The sequence below is a fragment of the Macrotis lagotis genome, chromosome 1 (genome assembly GCF_037893015.1).
Source record: "Macrotis lagotis isolate mMagLag1 chromosome 1, bilby.v1.9.chrom.fasta, whole genome shotgun sequence".
NCBI lineage: Eukaryota > Metazoa > Chordata > Mammalia > Peramelemorphia > Peramelidae > Macrotis > Macrotis lagotis.
The window spans coordinates 830,704,420-830,725,438 of NC_133658.1; the positions used below are offsets into that span (position 1 = coordinate 830,704,420).

At 36.6% G+C, this 21,019-nt stretch overlaps 1 protein-coding gene across 2 annotated transcripts in view; it reads left to right on the top strand.

Moving 5' to 3' along the window:
• STOML3 (stomatin like 3) overlaps nucleotides 1–20,187 on the top strand; it is a 28,039-nt gene extending 7,852 nt beyond the window's left edge. Inside the window, exons 2-7 of one of the 2 annotated variants that reach the window (XM_074189397.1) lie at nucleotides 8,975–9,078; nucleotides 9,166–9,238; nucleotides 13,073–13,155; nucleotides 16,955–17,158; nucleotides 18,152–18,286; nucleotides 19,493–20,187. In XM_074189397.1, the coding sequence (XP_074045498.1) occupies nucleotides 8,975–9,078; nucleotides 9,166–9,238; nucleotides 13,073–13,155; nucleotides 16,955–17,158; nucleotides 18,152–18,286; nucleotides 19,493–19,702 (809 nt within the window). In that variant the 3' untranslated portion in view covers nucleotides 19,703–20,187. Of the gene's footprint in view, nucleotides 1–8,789; nucleotides 9,079–9,165; nucleotides 9,239–13,072; nucleotides 13,156–16,954; nucleotides 17,159–18,151; nucleotides 18,287–19,492 lie in introns of those variants that run through there. The other variant, XM_074189386.1, reaches the window with a different exon arrangement.
• Nucleotides 20,188–21,019: the final 832 nt, after the last annotated feature.

Here is a 21,019-nt window from a genome sequence, read left to right on the forward strand (position 1 = left end):
GTAATTGGTACACATATAATGCTATATATTTCCATAACACTTAAGGTTTGTAGTGTGCTTTAAATAATATCTCATTTGGTCCTCATAATAACCCTTATTATTCCCCATTTGACAAATGAGTGCACCAATGCAGACAAAGGTTAAAATGTTTTGCCCACTCACAAATGAAGTGCATTCTTAGACTACCTCATAATGAAGAAGAAGAATAATTTGATTTTGAGACTTTTCTCAGAAATGCATAGTAGCCTATTTGGAAAATTGAGAAGAGGGAAAATAGTAAGGTCAATTCACTTTTCTGTCTCTGAATAAAGTTTTGTTAATCTTAATAGTATTTTATTTTAATTTTTTACCAATTACATGTAGAGTTAGTTTTCAACATCCATTTAAAAAAACTTTTTTTTTTCAACTATATGCAAAGGTGGTTTTTAACCAATCTTTTTTTTTTTGGGTGGCAAGGGTTTGAGTTTACATTTTTCTCTTTCCCTCCCTTCCCTTCCCTCTTCCCCCTGCAGAAGGCAATCTGGATATAGGCTCTATAATTGTAACATGCTAAACAATAGATCCATATTGATCTTGTTGTGAAAGAAGAATTAAATCCAAATGGATGAGAGAAAACATTAGAGAGAAAAAATGATACATAAGACAACTTTTAAAAATTGAAGATTATAAACATTTTTTCTATTTAAACTCCACAGTTTCTTTTCTGGATATGGATGGTATTTTCCATCTAAATCTTTTAAGATTGTCTTTAATTATCGTATTGATGAAATGAACAAGTTCTTCTTATCAACTTCCATTTTTGTAAAATATTCTCCCTCCCTCCTTCCCTTCCCTCTCCCGAAGACAGTTTGCAGTCTGATATAGATTATACATACATAGTCATGTGCATATTAGTTATGTTGTGAAAGAAGAATCAGAGCAAAAGGAAAAAATCCACAAGAAAGGGGAAAAAATGTCAAAACAAATTCTAAAAACTGAAAAGAGAATGCTTTGATCTGCATTCAGACTCCATCTGGATGTGGATGGCATCTCCGGAATACTTTAAATTTCCATATTCAGTCTCTACTTTGTTCAATGATTTTTATCACAAAGTAAGAAAGGCAAGACTGGAAAGTGCCACTCTGAGAGTACTTTGCCTCACATAGTCAGTATGATTGCAGCCCGAGTCTGGGGTTGACTTCAGCTGGTTTCTGCCCTGGCGGACTCCCTGCAGAACAGCACTCTCACCTTCACCTGCTGCTAATGATAAGTGCCCCGGGCACCACCAATTCTCCTGGCAGAGGCAACCTGGGTAATTTCAATGCTCAGGTGTAATTCTTGGAAGACAAACCGTGTTCTCCCTTATTGACTTTGCAGCAGAGCTCTGGGCTTGGTGATTGATGACGCAAGAACCTGGTGGGACCCGGGGGGATCCTCTGAGAGGTCAAGGCTGTTTTTTGGTTTTGTTTTGTTTTTCCTGAGCACAACAAAATGCATGCACAATACAAAGGGAAACTGATAACTTTTCCCCCGATAAATCCAGTGTATAGATCTCCAACCTGGAGTTGGGAGGAAGATGATCTTTCTGATGCCCTTCCTGAACTATAAGAAATCCTGAGAGACCTGAAGGACCGAAGCTTGTGATGCCTCTATGACCTCATTATCTCATACTGTATGACCATCCATTTCCCAATAGAACTCATGGCTTCAGAAGCCATCACAGATATAGATTTCATAGGACTTAGAGTGAAGAATCCTTTAGAGATCTTCTTGTTTAATATCCCTCATTTTACAGATGAGGAAATTGAGACCCAGAGATTTGCCTAAGAAGAGCAATGAAGTGGAACAGAAAGACCACTCGATTTGAAATCATCAAATTCTAAGATCAAATTCTGTCTTCTGTGCCTCGGTTTCCTCATCTGTGAAATGAGAGGATTGCACTATATGACCTCTGAGGTCCCTTCCAATGGTATTCTGTGAGACCATGATAGTTACACAGTGACAGAGCTGTGATAAAATATAATAAATTGTCCTTAAAAGTAATTAGAGGACTCACTTTCCTTTTAATCAGTAAACTAGCTCTTATTAAGAATCTACTAGGTAGGTATACAAAGACAGAAATGAAGCAGTTTTGATTTTCAGCATTCCATGGAGGGAGATATGTACACCTATATGTGTGTGTGTGTGTGTGTGTGTAAAATAATTGTGAGGTAATATGGGATAGGGAGAGATGGTAGCTATTTATGTAGATAGGAACATAGGTAGCACAGTGGATAGAGCACCAGCCCTGGAGTCAGGAGTACCAGAGTTCAACTGGCCTCAGACACTTAATAATTACCTAGCTGTGTGGCCTTGGGCAAACCACTTAACCCCATTGTCTTGCAAAAACCTAAAAAAAAAAAAAAAAAAAAAAAAGGAACATTTGCTCTATGATGGAAATTAGGGATTGTAAGAAGCTGCAAAGTTTTCATAGATTTTATATGTATTTCGTTTAAATTCAATATTCTCATTTTTTTGCTTAACTTTTTTTGGGGGGACTAGTTCTCAACTCTTATACATTTATAAGTTTCTGTATTTTCATTAACATGGATAGATTTCATCTGCAAGACCTTGTTTCTATTTCTTTCTCTTAGTTCCTTCCTTTTAATGTGATCTCATGAACTCTTTCTTTGTTAATATAGCTTTCCCATTCTTCATTTTGCAGGAACTTGGTCTGACTTATTCTATAATGTTTAGCTCTGATGCTTTTAGAGGCCAAGCATTTGTTTGGTCTCCCCTTCCCTACCTTTCTTCTCACCACAACTCTCCAAGAAATGAGTTAGACCTCAGCCTCTTCTTATAGGGGCATTCTGTGCATGTACCAATCCTTGTTACACAAATTTTAAATTCACACTTACTACTTATTTGTGTAATTTAAAATGTATTTATGACAAAGCTTTCTTTGAACATCCTTTAACTTTCTTTCCCTGTTTCTGTCTTAACCCTTCCCCTATTTTTCAGATTCCTTTTGAAAGGCTTCTTGGGTTATTCAGAGAGACTTGGGCTTTCTCAACAGCAGCCTCTTTTTCTGACTGTCTTTTCTACTATCAGTCTTTTAGAATGCTCTCTTTCCCACTTTTCCTCCCTCCCTCTTTGACACCCCTGGAGACTTTCAAGTTTTCTCACCTTTTTCCCTTGTTGAGAACTCTCCTCCTCCTCATTTTTGCTCACTGCACCTTTTGTTTATCTTTAGCTCTTTTCCTACTTTTTCTTCCCTTATTACAATTTGAAATACACAACTTTTTAAAAATCTGGATTCACTTTGTTTTTCCTCCTTCCTGGACTCCAATATTTCCCTGAAGTCTCCTCTTTTCTCTTCTCTTTTTCTCCCCAAGAGAATTCCTCCATTAATTTTGGCAGTTGTTATAATTTTGGGATATTCTTCCTTCCTTTCATTTTGTGGGTTTTTTTCTTGAAACTGGTCCAGCTGTGCTATAATAAAAATTATGACAGTCTTTGGCATTTAGAAGAAATCTGCCCTTTTTCCCATCACAAAAGTCATGCACCACAATTCCATTTTTACCAGAGGAACTGCTGTGTTCTGTGATCTCCACATCTAAAATATTTTTTCTCTGAAAATTATACTCCTGATTTATTGTTACATCTATATCATGCATTTGTTATCTACTATACTAGCTTTCTTTGTGCTTAAATGAAACTCAACCTGATGTATTGCTAACCTCATAGTCACATTGTATTTAACTCTTGAATCCCAAACCTGTCTGCTGTTTTTACTAAAACTGTTAATTCATCAGAATATATAGGGTGTCCCCCAAAAAACTACATGTAGTTTTCTGTTACTAAAAAGCTTAAAATTACTTTTGGGTCACTATATTTTAATTGGGTCACAATTATCTCCTGCATTCAGAATTTCTTTCTTGAATAGAAGAGCTTTCCTAGAAACATCACAATCTGTCTCATATTTCTCAAAGGGCCTTTAGTTCCTCTATAAGGACCCAGTCTAACAAAGGCATTAAAAATAGAACAGACTTATTTAAGAAGTAAGGAACAAAGAAATGACCATAGTCCTTAGTAAAGAAATAGAGGAGATCCCTCCTAGGGAGCTGTTTACCTCCCCAGAGATTGCCCACATAGTCCAAGAGAATTCAATACTTCCATTAGTGAAATCCCTGCATAGTTAAATGGAATTACAACCCCACTGTACCACAGGTTCAGGGTTTTTTCTCAGTCTTTGGTAGGTCTCTTGGTCTCCAAATGGCACACTAGAGCCTCCAGCCTTGTTCCAACACTCCCTGGTATGGCTTTGGCTATATGCGCTAGCCACCTGTCCTTTGTCCAGCTCGAAGCTCCTGTTCCATGGTTTTTACCTTGAACCCTTGAGCCTTCCATCCATCGGCACTGGTAGTGAGGAAGAGGAGTTGGCTTGATTTGTATCAATAGATGAGCAGAAGATACTATAGGGAGAACTAGCTCTAAGATGCTAACATTCATTTTCTCTATGAGAGAGTCTAAATTCAGGCTTAAATGCAATGAAATTTATATAATACACATAATAAATATTATTTTATGGGGAACATTATACTAGATGTGAATGTATACAAATATACATTTTAAACCATTATTAAGCACCCATTATATACAGAGCATTTTTCCAGACAATAGTACACACATATATAAATACATAGCAAGCATTTATTAGGCACCCACTGTATAGCACATATTGTATTAGATAGTGAAGAAACACAGTTGAAGTAATACACAGTCCTTCTCAAAGATCTTAGAGCCTAGTAACACAATCCTTCCTGGTTTTGATCCTTTATGGTCACTGTCCTTGTTAAGACACATATAACAAGAGTTCACATTACTATAGTGCTTTGAAGTGTACAGAGACAATAACCCCTTGAAACAGGAATGTGTCTTTTAATTTTTTCAGGCCCATTTTAAAGATTGATGAAGAAGAACCTCATAAACTGATTTACCCTCCGTCTGAAAATTAGTGTCAGGGTCAGATTTGAACCCAGGTTCCTCCACTACTCAGTTTTCTTTCTTCTTATCTGATTTTTATTTTTATTCAACAGGGATAACAAAACTTTTTCTCCACTCCTAAAGTGAACAAAGTTCATTATGGTTTTTTATCACTTTTAGGATAAAAGTTACATTGAGCTGTTGCATCATTCCCTCTGACAAAATGCCTAATTATCTCAGGTCGTCTCTACCCTTGAGCTTCCTGCTCTTGTTGTACTTGATAATATGTGATGAATAATTCAATACAATTAAATTCAACAAATGTTTTTTAAGCTCCTGCCATGCACAAGACACTGTGCTAATATCTAATATAATGATAAAAAAAGACAGTTCTTGAACTCAAGGAATTTACAGGATTATATTATAATAGATACCAAAAAAAGTAATATTAAAGATAGAGTGTGATAAAAGCAAAGGAGAGAGCTAGTCCAAGGGATGGAAGAAACTTTGAGGAGGGAGGGATTAATTTCATCTGGTAATATCAGAGAAGGCTTCTCAAAGAGGGTGGTAACTGAGGTTGACCTTGAAAAGCACTGCAACAGGCAGAGATATGAAGGGAATGTGTTCTAGTTGCACAGTGTTTGCAAACAGACCAAAATTCAACTAGAAACTCATGCCAAAATATCGAATACATGAAAGGGAGTTAAAGGGAAATACGTTTGGGAAGATTAGTTGCAGACAGAATGTTGGACGCCCTTGACTGCTAGACTAAGTTTACCCTCGAGACAGGGGGGAACCCCTGGAAGTTTTTGAGCAGGAATGTTCAGTCTGCTTTAAAGAATCCTGGGTCTGATTCTTCCACTGTGGTTTGCTTAATAGAAAAGCACAGTAGTCCCCTTATCATGGATTTAAAAAAAAATTTATATGGCTTGGTTCTGTTATTATTCAGTTATATTTGGAAGACTTTATATTCCAGAGCTAGCTGATCGATCATAAGAGTGAGATGCAGGTATCTCTATATCATTGATAGAGGCCAAGTCAGATCTTCTAAGAGAGCATCGCTTAGACTTGTAAAGTTCTTGTCAATGTACGACACTACATCTGTAGATGAAGGCAACATGGGTTTATTTATCCATTTGCATTTTCTATTTTCTCTTCTGGGGTGATAGATATGACCTTTCCCTCTCTCAGTCTTTGCTTTGGATCTCTTTGTTCTTTTGATTGATCATAGTCTTGCTAATAAGATGGTTCTGTAGTTTACTGATGTTCTAAGTTTGGATCATAGGAGTATCTTGACATCAAGAACAATGGTGCAATGACAAAAGTTTACAAAGGTAGGGGAATGTTCTAGTAGAAATCTTGCAAAAGGGAAACCTTCTGGTAGCACTGGCTTAATCAAGAAGGGGGCTTCAACAAGCTTACTGAAGGTTGACCTCTTTATTCAGATCAACCTTTGATATGCAACCAAACAATTATGTAGTTCTCTAAGAGAGCTTTTTAAAAAAGGGAATTCATTTGACTAATATTATGACACTTCCTGCTGCCCAGAGGCAGACAGCAATCACTATTATAGTTGCATACTAGAGACAAGTTTTCATTCACCTTGTCTTAAAATCTGCAAATTCCCAGTCTTCTATAATCCTTTGGTGTATAATCTAAACCTGAATGTGCTTGGTAAAGACTTTTGTAGGATGTGTTCTTTTCAGGAAGATTACTTAGCAAATGAAAACTTTGCAAAAGTATTTTATCTATACTATCTTTACTATATAGTAGGGAAAGGATGGATGGGATCTTCCAATTTTTTTAGTTTTTTTTTTTTGTTTGTTTGTTTTTTGGCCAGGCAATGGGGTTAAGTGGCTTGCCCAAGGCCACACATCTAGGTAATTATTAAGTGTCAGAGGCCAAATTTGAACTCAAACACTCCTGACTCCAAGGCCAGTGCTCTATCCACTGCACCACCTATCTGCCCCCATTTTTTTTATTTGATAATTTTACAAGATAAAGTAAATTGCAGAGTAGTCTTGAGTGTTAACAAAATATTAATAGGAATCCTAGAGAGAGAGAGAGAGAGAGAGAGTTATTGAACAGGATGCTTGCCCCAGAGTTATAGGTAAGCTATTCAAATCTTCTATTTCTTGGGATCAATCTAATCGTCATTGTTAGGCTCTTATTTAACAAGTAGTATTACTTCCTATTTATCAGGCTCTGTGTTTCGATGTTAAAATGTTGTTGTTCAATTGTGTTGACTCTCTGGGATTCCATTTGTATTTTCTTGGTATAGATATTATAGTAGTTTACCATTTCCTTTTCTGGCTCCTTTTAAGGATGAGAAAACTAAAGTAAACAGGGTTAAGTTACTTGTCCAGTATCACACAGGTATTAAGTGCTTGAGGTCAGATTTGAACTCAGGAGGAGTCTTCTTGACTCTAAGCCTGTCACTCTATCACTATTCCACCTACCAATCCCTATGCAAAAGAGGTCACAATACCAAAGGAGCTCCCATATGAATAGGGCAGATAATGTGTTCATAAATTTCTTTGTACAAGTTAAATACAGAGTAGCTGGAAGGTAACCTTGTAGGGCTGAGGCACCTGCATCTGGGGCTGGTGTGGGACTAAGAAAGGTCAATGGAAGAGTTGATGCAAGAACTAAGTCTTGAATATTAAAGGAAGATAGGGAATCTACCAGGCAGAGATGGAGCATCACAGGCATGAGGGGTGGGAGTGGGGGGTAGGGGGGATGGTTAGCCAGTGCAAAAACAGGAGAGTATAAGATGGAACAATTTATGTGAGAAACTAGGCCATGGTTGAACTGCTGAGTGAAGGGAGTAATATATTACAATGCAGAAGAGATAACAAGGGTCAAGGTTGTGAACAGTTCTAAAGGCCAAAAAAAGAGAAGTTGATATTTGATCTTAGAGGTAATAAAGAATCGCTAGAAAGTTTTGAGTAGGAGAGTGATGTGTTCAGACTTGTGTTGTTTTTTTTTTAATTTGATTTAGGGCAATGGGGTTAAGAGTGACTAGCCCAAGGTCACACAACTAGGCAATTATTAAGTGTTGAGGTCGAATTTGAACTCAGGTCCTCCCGAATCCAGGGCCAGAGGAGACTGAGAAGTGAGTAGGCAGGCTGGAGGAGAACCAAGAAACAATAGTGTCATGGAGGACATTGTCAAGAGAGGTAAATGTAACTCAACATGCCACCTCCTTCAGAAAAGGCAAGGAGGATAAGGATTGGAAAAAAAGTCACTGAACTTGGTAATTTTGAGATTATTTAGAGGTAGGGGTGGAAATTAAACAGGAAGTTTAGATTGTCCTTTCTACAAAGTTAGTAGTACCAAAAAAATCCACTAAAAAGGTGTAGAGGATTAAAAGTAACCACAGACTTCGAAATTGGAATTCCAATTATATCACTTATTACCTTTATGACTTCGGTCAAGTCACTTTGATTTCTCTGAACCTCAGTTGCCTCATTTGTAAAATGGTAAGAAAGGTCACATTCCTACAATATCAATCTGTCTTGCATAAAACCTGAATGTGACCTTTAAAATGTTGACTTTTTCTATATGCACTTATATATCTTTTTTTTCTTTTAAGTGCACATTGTAAAAGTGTAACCTATATTTAGTGATTCCCTTTCCACCTTTTCTCCTTCAAATCTCTTTGTATTAACTTATCTGGATATGTGTCACATCCTTCAATTGAATGTTAGTTTCTTTTTTGCTTTCCTGTCTTCAACCCTTAGCCCACTGCCTCTTAGATAGTAAATACTAAATAAGTATTTTGAAAATTGAACTAAATTGAATTAGGTGACATGCTCTCCCAAAAATGTTATACAATTCTAAGAAAAGTACATTGACAATAAAGCCCTGCATGAATGTGAGCTTCTGGTTCTGATTAGACTAAACACATCACTTAGCAGAATTGAGTGATTCCATCCAACTCCATGTATGCCATCTTCACTGGATAGCATCCATTTTAAATGTCAATGCTCGTTAATGGATAATAATTATAACCTGTCTCCTTCAATAGATGCCCACAGTAAAACCATTGGAGCTTGTGGTTGGTTCCTGGTTTGTCTTTCTTTCCTGTTGATGCTCATCACCTTTCCTTTCTCTGTATGGATGTGCTTAAAGGTAACACCCTGGGAAAATAATTGAAATTACTCCTAAAAGTTTCTGAATGACAACATTAAGGCTAAACTCACTTTACTATTCTCTTAGGTTGTTAAGGAGTACGAACGGGCTGTTGTATTCCGACTTGGACGAATCCAAGCCAAAAAAGCAAAAGGACCAGGTAAGAAATAATGTTTTGGGGAATTAAGCTTTGTTGACTGTTTGGGCAATACCACTCAAAGCTAGGATTCACTGGAAAATAAAAAAATACTGAAATGGAGACATTATGCTCATACAGTTATTTAGAATTGATTTCTAAATGCCGTTAGAAGCTGCTGAGTGGTCTTGTTCAAGTGGGTTTGGGGGCTCCTGAGTAAATCACATGGACTTATCCCAATATTTTTGGGTTAAGGCCTCCTTCCCACTTGATGGGTCCTTTTGAAGTTACAAGAATGACTAGAGGGAGTAAATTACTTCTTTTAAAAATCTGAGTATTTAGATTACAATTCAGAGCACTGATAAAGGTATAGTCTGTGTCACACTATTTGAACAGGGTGAATGATACTTTAAGAGGTGCCCTTTACACAGAACAATTCAAATAAAGAATGTCAAAGAAGAAGGGTATTAAGCAATAAATCAAGTCTCTAAAGTATGAATCCTGGCACTGAAGGCTAATTCATTTGAAAGTGTGTGTAAGCATGTTGGGGAGATGAAATGTGAAAGCAAACAATCTGTTCAGGTTATGTGTCACTGTGCCAACAGAGGGGTTGGCCCTTTTTCTCAGGGATCTAGAGTCATTTCTGGTGGCACATATATAACAGTTCCCAAAACCCATCCCTCAAATTCTGAGGTGACAGGAGGAAGCCAATGGGTGAGAGATGGAGTAGTAGGCAGATATCAGGAGAGGGGCATGCCCTTTAAGGGTAGTATCACATACAATGGAGTCTATGGAAGATCATGAAACTTAGGTTACAGTGAAATGTGGCCCCTGGAATGTTGACCTTGGCTTCATTACAACTCTGTCAGAATGTCATCTTAGGATATTTTCCCAATAGTTCAAGTAGCTAGAAAAAACTAAAGATCTATTTGGCAGCAAATGAAGGATACTTTTATATGTGGGAGTTTACTAAGAAGATGACCATATCAGGTTAACACTGGAATCATCAGAGGGAAAAGAATTATAATTTTAACACTCCTTCCATCCTCTTAAAATACACTGTGAAAAATCCACAAGGGCACTAAATCTAGGATTCATAAATTTGTTGTTGTTGTGTTTTTTTGATAACTGTATTTCAATATATTTGGTTTCTTTTGTAATCCTAAATATTCTTATTCATTTAAAAATGTTATTCTGAGAAGGAGTTCAATGTCTTTACCAGACCAGCAAAGGATCTTTCACATGACAAAGATTTAGAACATCTGGACCAAAGCTTAGGAAATAAGCTTCTGACCTTGAGAAAGGACATGACATAAAACCATCATAGCTAAAGTGTATACTATAGTTAACACTCTGGAAGAGGGCTAATTCCAACTTGGAAAGGGTAAGACTAAAAAATAAAATAAATCTTGATCTGGAGAACAACAGAATAGTTCCAACATGTAATGTGCTAAAGGGAAAAACCATCCTTTACAAATGAACCTCTTTCCCAGGGGATTTCATGTACTAAATGTCCCAGGTTAACTACACTCGTCATACTGGTCTCTAATGAGTTACCTCAGAATGCCATAAGGACCAGTGGGAAGTCATCCAAACTGTTAATGAAAAGACTCTGCACTTTTGCTAATTGAAGCTAAACATCATTTTGTACTCCATCTGTTAAATATCATCAACAGGGAAGTCACCATAAAGCAGTCATTCTCAGATAAGTCACAAGAAAGGATTTTGTGAAGGAAGAAAATATTCCAGTAGTTTTTCTCCCCTCTGGGATTATTATCCATTAATATGATGCTTAAAATCAAAGCTCCTCTTTTGATTCTACTTTGCCATATAAGGAATGAAAATGGATTAGGTTCAATGGAAACACCAACACTAAAATTTTTTATGCAGTCATTCTCAAAATTCTATCTTCAAATGAATAAACAGTTAATTGATGGCAGAGAGCATTAAATCATCAGTTTAGCAACTCTGTGAAATCTTAGCAAGTTGTGCCTAGGTGGTGCAGTGACTTAGAGTGTCTAAATACGAAATCAGGAAGATTATCTTTCCAAGTTCAAATTGGGTCTCAGACACGTACTAGTTGGATGTGTCTCTGGGAAAAAACCACTAATTTTTCTTCTTTTCTCATCTGCAAAATGAACTGGAGAAGGAAATGGCAAACCATTCCAGTATCTTTGCCAAGAAAATTCCAAATGGAGCCACAAAGAGTTTGATATAATTGAAACAACTGGTTAACAACAAAATAAATCCTCACACTGGGGCCCCAGAGTAATGGGGCACTGCAGTGAGACAGAAAAGACATTGAACTTGGAGTCAGAAGATATGGGTTCAAATTATGGTTCTTATTATCAGAACCATAATTAGAGCAATGAGCTAGGTATTTGAAATAGGTACCAGAACTTAGTACCAGGACAGAACATTCAGAGGGCCCAGGAAGGACTGCTTGGCCTTGCTTCTTTCCTTATCTGACTCCAGCATCATAGTGGTAGTAGCAACTTCATCCTTTGTAATTTCCTCTCTTTATAACAACTAAAATCCTCATGGTATCCTAAGGAATACATTTTTTTTTCCCTCCTAAGAGATGCACCACAGGTATACTCTGTCATTGCCACTTGCTTCAGATGCACACATTACTAGTCAGGTTTTTTTTTAGGTTTTTTGCAAGGCAATGGGGTTAAGTGGCTTGCCCAAGGTCACACAGCTAGGTAATTATTAAGTGTCTGAGGTCGGATTTGAACTGGGGTACTCCTGACTCCAGGGCTGGTGCTCTATTCATTGTGCCACCTAGCCTCCCCTAGTCATTGTTCTTTTCAACCATGCAATATTGGACAAGTTGCTTTAACTCTCTAAATTTTAATTAATTGATAGGTAAAATGGAGAAAATATTTGTCTCTACTCTCAAAGTTTAGCACCTCCCAAATTGAACTCCTATCTTTTACCTTAGTAACTATTCCAACTCTTTTTTTTGCTAGTCAGCAAGAAAGCCAACAGAAGCCCTCAGATTATATCTTTCTTTTTAAACTCTTTATTCTTATTTAAGAAGATTCTCCTTGAATGAAGCCTGCTCTTTATTCTGTAGATAAAAAATGCCTTTCAATTACTATTATAATCTTGGTTGCTTTCCAGGTTCAAACATACCAGGAGATTCATATGCTGAACCTGAAGGGACAAAGTAGAGTTAACAACATTTCACTTGCATTCTTGTCAGCCACGAAATTGTTGTATTCCATATACTTTTTACTGATTTGTGAGGAAACTCCTTTGTAAATTTTAAAATGTTATAACACTATAAGCTAAAATTATCATAACATCTTATTTTGCTTCTTTTGATCAACATAATTTAGTAACAGAGAAACTACAATTATCATTCCCCTTTTGGTAGATTTGAACTAGAAGACAGCTGTGGAAGAAACTTCAGTTCCATAATCCAATGGGGATTTGGGGAATGTAGACACTCAGGAAGATTCCCACAATAATGTTCTTCTATTGAAATTATTAAAGATGACAGAATGAGTTTCCCATGGGAGCAACCTATGACAGTCAGCACCAGGTTGATATACCCTTTCATATGGATTTATGATGGAATGTTTCTGCAGATAACTCTCATTAAAATTATCCTGGATTTTTAGAGAGCAAAACCCCTCAAACTGGGAAGAATATATCAAAATAAATGTTAGGGATCTTTGGTGGCCTTAGTGAAGAAAATAATATTTGTTTCAAAAAAAAAGTCTTATTTGCTGTTGGAGTCCCAATTTAACCTCAAGGATTTGTTGTTGTGGCTGTTTGCTTAAAAAAAATCTATCTTTTGACTACAAGGAAAACATTTTGAAATATGAAATATGCCTTCTTTTTTGGTAGGTCTGATCCTGGTGCTACCATGTGTAGATGTTTTTGTCAAAGTTGATCTTCGAACTGTTACCTGCAACATTCCCCCACAAGAGGTACTAATCATTCATTATCAATTTCCATTAGAAAGACAACAGCAAAGTCTTCCAGTAAATTGAAATCTCAAGATGTCTTCCTTAATTTTAGGGGGTGATTTTACCTTCATAAAGTCCTGACCCATTACATTGTCTTTTTAAGTTTGCTTTAGTATAGACCAAGGTAATAAATGCAACATGACTTCTACTCACTATTATTTCCTTAGCATCTGACTTCCATCACTCTTCTGAATTTCAAAATGCTCTTCCTGTAGTTTTGAATTAAATAAAGGGGAAAAAAAACTTTTAATAAGTGCTTGCTATGTGAAAAAGACCTTGTTAAGAACTGGAGATAGAAGTAAGACAGCCCTTGCTCTCAAGGAGCATACATTTTAGTGGAAGAATACAATACATAACAGAAGGTTTTGGCTACAAGTCAGATGGAAAGGTCCACTCGTTCTCAGTGTACATCAGCAAAATAGGCGATAATATATCTTCTTTATATTATATTTATGTAATTTACAATCATATACATTTATTATATAATATTTAAATTACATGATATAATTTATGTAATTATATAATATATAATATAAATATAATTATTATAATGTAAATCTATATTATATAGCATATAATTATATATTATATATAATCTAAAATTCTACAAAGAAACACACACACACACACATAAATCCAAATAATGGGTTTATGATTAATCATTTGATGGTGCTAAGGACTGTGGCAACAAAAAAAACCTTTCTTTTCTAGTTTGTCAACACCTATAGCTATTGCAATAATTGTGGAAGTTGTTAAGTGACAGCTCTTTCTTAGCTATAGTTATAGAACCAATGGGGTTGGATGCAGGGCCAATGATGAAGAGGAATTGCTATTTTAAAGGCTCTTTGGTTCAGGGTCCCAGGATCTTTTATATAAATATTCAATAAATTAAAGAATAGGACAAAAGAATCAGGTATTTACAAATTCAAAAATGTTAGGACCCTAGAGAAAGATAAGCAGAAAGGAGAGAAAAATAAATGGTTATTAATCAGAATAGTTTGATTTCTCATTTGTTACACTAAGAGGGGGAAAAAAGATTTCTAAGAAATTGGAGGAATGCAAACTAAGTTACATAAATTAGGAGGCAATCCACAATTAGAACTTCTAACATATGAGGAAAAATGTTTAAAAATATCGCAAACAAATAATTTTTCATAGAATCATAGAATTTTAGAGCTGAAAGGAATTTTAGGAAATCATCTTATTTAGTCTTTTCATTTTATAAATATGAATATGGGTGGAGTTTGTTTGCAACTCTACTCTGATAATTGCTCCATAGAGGTGATTCACAGAAGTTGACAGTTGAAAGTGAGCTCAGTAGTTATCTTGTCTTACCTATAACAAAAAAGGCACCCCAACTACAACCTAGAGCAAATCTCAGACACATCCCTGATAAGTTATCATCCAGCCTTGCTTATTGACTTCCAATGATGAAGAAACACTCTTATTTGAGGCAGTCTACTCCATTAGAATGACTTTACTTATTAGAGTCTTTTTTCTGATGTCTAGCCTCAGTTGACCTTGATAGCTTCTACCCATTGCTCTTTGTTCCTCCCTCTCAGGTAAAGCAGAACTAGTCTAATTCCTTTTTCGCATGACATCTTTCAACATTTAAAGATTTTTTCTCAACCCTTTCCTCCTCATCCTAAATCTTATTTTGATCAAGTTAAATATGGCCCATTCCTTCATTTGATTCTGACATAGAATCAAAGACTTTCACCATTCTAGATTCCTTCCTTTGGACATTCTCTGGTTTATCAGTAACTTCTTTGTTCTTTTTAATTGGTATTCTTCTTAAATCTTGCACCTAGAAGTGAACTCAATATTGTAGATGAGGGCAGAGTACAGTGGGATTATCAGCTCCCTATTCCTGGAAGCTTTGGCTTGTACCCTTATTGAAGTCTATTAGATTAAATTCTCTAAGTCTGTGCCAAGGGAGAGCAAGTTTGGAAGGTTCTACATAGCTGGAAAGTCTTCAGAATCAATATATATGTGGTCCCAAGACAAGGCAGTATAATTTCATTCTTATCACTTGATTGGTTACAGATTTTTTTTTTCCATTTCAACCACAGCAACTCAGAAAATCAACAATAAATTACGGATAGTTTGAAAAACTCAAATTTTTTTTTAGATTTTTTTTTGCAAGGCAAATGGGGTTAAGTGGCTTGCCCAAGGCCACACAGCTAGGTAATTATTAAGTGTCTGAGACCGGATTTGAACCCAGGTACTCTTGACTCCAAGGCCGGTGCTTTATCCACTAGGCCACCTAGCCGCCCCGAAAAACTCAAATATTAAAGGATAAAATTTGAAGGGAAGTCTTCCATTCAAAATGCTAATATTCTGTATGGTTAACAGGGACTTACCCTTCCCCACTGTAATCCAGTTTCTGCTTTATTTTATACTTTGAGAGGAACTGGATAAAAATACATAAGTTGTCTTTGAAGAAAACTTTAAAGATTTGCCTTACTTTTCCACAAATAATAATAATAGCAGTCTTTTCCCCATTAAGAAGTATTCTGGGCAGCTAGGTAGTACAGTGGATAGAGCATCAGCCCTAGAGTCAGGAGTACCTGGGTTCAAATCCGGTCTCAGACACTTAATAATTACCTAGCTGTGGCCTTGGGCAAGCCCCTTAACCCTGTTTGCCTTGCAAAAAACAAAAAAAAAGTATTCTGATTTTATATGTAGTCATTTTTTTTCAAATGTAGAGAATAATAAGCAAGCAAACTCAAGAAGTTTAAACAATTTCTTTTCCTGATTGCTAATTTAAGGTATTTTGAATGAATTTAGTTTTTAGATGAATAATCTAAATGAAAAACCGAAGTATTCCTGAATCCACATCAGAAGGTTCCTAGGAAAATAAGGCCAACAAGACTGCCCCGAGGCAAGTTGGGGTGTCCAGTTTGTTATGTTTATCCCCCAAGTGGGCTACCAAAACTGGAACATTTGTCACCTCCTTTGGAAAGATTTTATATGAGATGCCATTTTCAGTTTCTCCCTTAATATCTTTTCTACCAAACACCAAAAGAAGAGGTCAATTTAATCTAAACCTATCAAAGATCTTTCTGAGGAGAATCAGTCTTTTATTTTTTAGCCAAAAATACAGCATGGTCTCCATTGCCACCTAGTGGGCTTAATAAGCAACTTTCAATACATCAAAATTTGGAAGCTGCAAAATTGCAATTCAGTACTGAATGCTGGAACAGGGAAACTTGTTTTCAATCTCTGAATGGAACCACAAAAGTTAAATAAGACTATTATATCTTCTTCTTATTGGTTTTTAATTAGAATAAACACCATGGAAATAAAGGTGAAATTCACCAACTCAACCTTATAGACCCTGTGGTATACTGGAATGAGCAGTAGGCTAGAAGGCTGGGTTGTCTAAATTTTAGGTGGCTACGGAAATTTAGACACAAATCAAATGATTTGCACCTTAGATTCTTCATTGATTAAATAAGAATAGATCTATGACTTCCCAAGTCCATCCCAGCTTTAAAATTCTAGAAACACACACACACACACACACACACACACACACACACACACACACACACACACACACACACACACACACACACACACACACACATTTCAATTTTTCTTTTTTCAAGTTAAAATTATTGACCAGACTAGGGGAAAAGAGAAGGGATAGAAAATCAGAACATATTGAGACCTGAAATCAACTCTAAGGTCACAAGAGCTTTTATGGGAATATAGAATCAGAACAGTTTGATGGCTCTCTCTTCTTTTTCTACAGATCCTCACCAGAGATTCTGTAACTACCCAAGTGGATGGAGTAGTCTACTATCGAATCCACAGTGCTGTTTCTGCTGTGGCTAATGTCTCCGATGTTCATCAAGCCACCTTCCTACTGGCCCAGACCACTTTGAGGAATGTCTTAGGGACACAAACTTTGTCCCAAATCTTAGCTGGCAGAGAAGTTATTGCCCATAGTATCCAGGTAATACATACTGTAGCAATAATTTGAATTTTGTGCTTGGAGTAATTTTTTTAATCTATCTGTCTCTGTAGCCATGTATTCATGTATCTATCTATTTAATCTATCATCTATTCATATACATATATATGTATATATATATGAACAGTGACTTTCAAGGACATAGCCTTCATTCTGGAGTTCTCCCCCCGCCCCGTTTCCAAACTTAAAGTGTGTTGGTGAAGGACTGGAAACATGGAGGGATCCAGGGAATTTTTGGACCTTTGTGTCTTATTTCTTTCTTTTACCATTTTAATTAGGGGCTACCCAAGAGGCAGTAAGATGGCATAGTGGACAGTGTGCCAGATTCAGTTTCACAGAGATCAGAGTTTCAATCTTACCTCAGGCAAGACATCTGACTTCACTTAGCCTTAACTTCATCTTTTGTAAAATGGGAATATTAAGAGCTTAAGGCTTTTTGGAAATCCTCTTTTTTTATGCCTTGTAAAACTTAAAGCATTATATAACTTTTTAAAGAATTGAGTTATTTAGGCTTAAACTGTTATAGAGATTTACTCAATGGCTTATTAAGTACTCTGAGCAGTTTGCCCACTTGGAAGGGGTTAGGAAAATTTGGGATGGATTAGGGTAAGAGGAACATAGGAAGCAGAGACTTCACTCCTTCAAACATTTAACCATGAGCCTGATCTCCCAGACCTGCTTCGAGAAAACTATTCACGCTTGGATGTCGAACATTATTCCCAAAAGGGCAATTTAGATTAGACTAATCCTTTCAGGAATCAGTTCAGTAAGATTTCAAACTTCTTAAAGTCTTTCTTAGTCATATATCAAACTGAATCCTGTAAAGTAGTCATGGGCTGCCGAGTCTAAAGGAGAATAAATAATAAAGGAGGAAAAGGAAGGATTGAGTCTTGTAAATATAGAGCATGTGAAAAATTCACCCAATTAGTGACCTCTCTTCTGGATGTATGGCTCTTTCTTTTGTTTCTGAAACAGACACTACTTGATGATGCTACTGAACTGTGGGGCATCCAAGTGGCCCGAGTAGAAATCAAAGATGTCCGGATTCCTTTGCAATTGCAAAGGTCTATGGCAGCAGAAGCTGAGGCCACTAGGGAGGCCAGAGCCAAGGTAAGGGTCATTCATTTTTTTAGGTGTCAGTCTCTAATCTGAGGATCCTGGGGAAAATAAGACAGATTGATGATCTGATGAGAAATAATCCTGTTATTTAGCCATGTAATCCTATGCAAGCCATTTAACTAAAATTCAGGTTTATCATCTGAAATGAGAATAACAATAGCTCCGACCTTTCAGAATTAATGTGAGGATCAAATGATATGAAATGTAAATTGATTTTCAAACCCTATAAAAAGATAAATGTTAGCTATTTTTATTATTCCTAATAATAAAGTTCTTAATAATTATAGTCATTACCTGAAAAGAAATAAGCACAATAAATACAACACACCAATAAACAAAACAAACAAATAAATAAAATAAAAATAAACAACTAGATGAAATAAAAAAAAGAAATTAAGAGTTGAGGGGAGTCAAAGAATTCAAGGAATAAAAAGACCCTGATTTACCAAGTACAATTAAATTTTACTGGGACATTTTGACCCGTTGTTAACATATCCAGTTCAATCTTAAGTATCTTTTCAGTGTCTACTGTTTACAAGCCACTATTAGGCACTGGAACATGAAGAAAAAATTAAAAACTATGATTGAGGGTTCCTTAGATTCCTAACTTGATCTCACCAATCAAACTACAAGGCCACATTTTCTAATATGTCCTCTCTAACCTTCCCAGTGCTCTCCTCTTTGCAAACCCCACAAAAGTCATGGATTATGAGTCAGGATCTCTCCTAGTCACCAGTCCATCCAGGTCTCAACATCATGATTTAGGGCTCTGCTGACTGTAACACTAAGATTTATGCACCTTCTAGGAATCTTTGGTCACAACTATCCCAGATTCACCAACCTCAGATTAGGGTTCCTCTTAGGATCCATCTGTACCTCCCCACCCCTTTTCAGGACAAGGGTAGTACCCTCCAGGAATGAGAACAACCCATTGCTCTTCATGATTAAAAGTTAACAGAATTTGAATTAGACCTTGTAATGTGAGATGTCAGCAATAAGATGAAGAAAACAATCCTAGAATAAATGATCAAAGGAACAAATAGAAAACACTATCTTCCAATCATTTCTTTGTAAAATAACACCAAAGATAGAACAGTGACCATTCCGAAGTGGCCAGGAATGGGCTGGTGGAAATTTCTGAATAAAATTCAGTGACACCATTGTGAACATTGTTTTTTTTTTCCTTTGTTACTCTAGGTACTGGCAGCAGAAGGAGAGATGAATGCTTCTAAATCACTGAAGTCAGCCTCCATGGTGTTGTCTGAATCTCCTATAGCTCTTCAGCTGCGCTATCTGCAGACTTTAGCTACTGTGGCCACAGAGAAGAATTCCACCATTGTCTTCCCTCTGCCCATGAACATACTAGAGGGCATAGGGTACATCAGTAATGACAATAAGAAAATATAGAGAGATAGTGACAAGTGGCCTAGCCCCATTGCTCAGAGAGTTCCAGTCTGCTGTAGTAAAGAAACAAGCAGTTGAGCAGTCAGGATCCCTTAAAGCTCAAATTAAGTCATAGGTAACTCCACTGTTGGTAGAGCTAGAACAATGAAGTGGTACTTAGACTGGAGCGTGCTTTTAATGTGGATGTTGAGGGGGGAGGGCAGCAAATATGATGAGGGACATGTAGCGTTTTCATTCCAGTGTAGTAAATAGGTTCTCCCTAATCATCAGCAGAGGCAGTTTTAGAGTAGCTGAGGCTTATCTTTGTCATTAAGAACTTCGTATCCTTCAATAGAGTAGATAGTAGTTCAGATAATTTATTAAATAATACAAGTACTCTATTTCTATATGATCACTTATTAATAGTTCCAAAATAATTGTATGTTAAACATCCATTAATAATAATAATAATGATATAATAATAAGAATAAGAATAAAACATTGTTATTTCCTCCAAACGTTCTTTTTTCTTGCCCTTGTGTGACCACTGGGATTGGGGGACAGTGAAAGGTTATCTACAGAATTTGCCTCCTCAATTAAACAATAAGTATTTATTAAGGAATACTACATTCTAGCCCTTATCTAGAGCTAAGCATACAAAGAAAAAAATGAAACCATTTAAGGATTCTCCAATTCCCTCCTTGGGTTTGGAAAGATATCAATGTGCTCTTTCCTCCTCCTGAATTTCATCTTTCAGAGAGTGAACTCACATGTATAAAACCCCTATTATGCTAACAGAATTTTTTCTGAACCTTGGAGTTTGGTTTGTGACTTTAGAGTCATGGGAAGGATCTGAATTCCATCTCTCTGATACTCTTCTTAGGGAAGAAGGTCATTGTCCTCGTTTTCTTGGGAGGACTACACCCATGGTGTACAAGCCCTAGAGAGATTCCTAAGCAGCGCAGCTGACTGCAGCTTTGCTCTGGGGTATTCAGCTTGAAACATTTGCAGACTTTGATTTCATCTCTAGCTTAAACATCACTTAGCAAGATTAGGTAGCTAAACTAGGATGACCAGATGTGGTGAACACTTTCTAGAGGTGGTATCTTTGAGGCTCACTCTATCCTGTTCTTTCTTTCTCATCCCATCCTCAAAAACAGCTTAGTTCTGGTCCTGGGGTGTACCACACTGGAAATACCTCGGACAATTGAGGATCTTCCTGAGCACTAGTGGCTGCTTCTTTACTGTTCTCAACCCACTCACAGGCTCCCTCTTCTTTCCCATCCAAAACCCAGAATAAACAGTATAATATCTGTATTATTTATTCTGTATTGTTAGAAG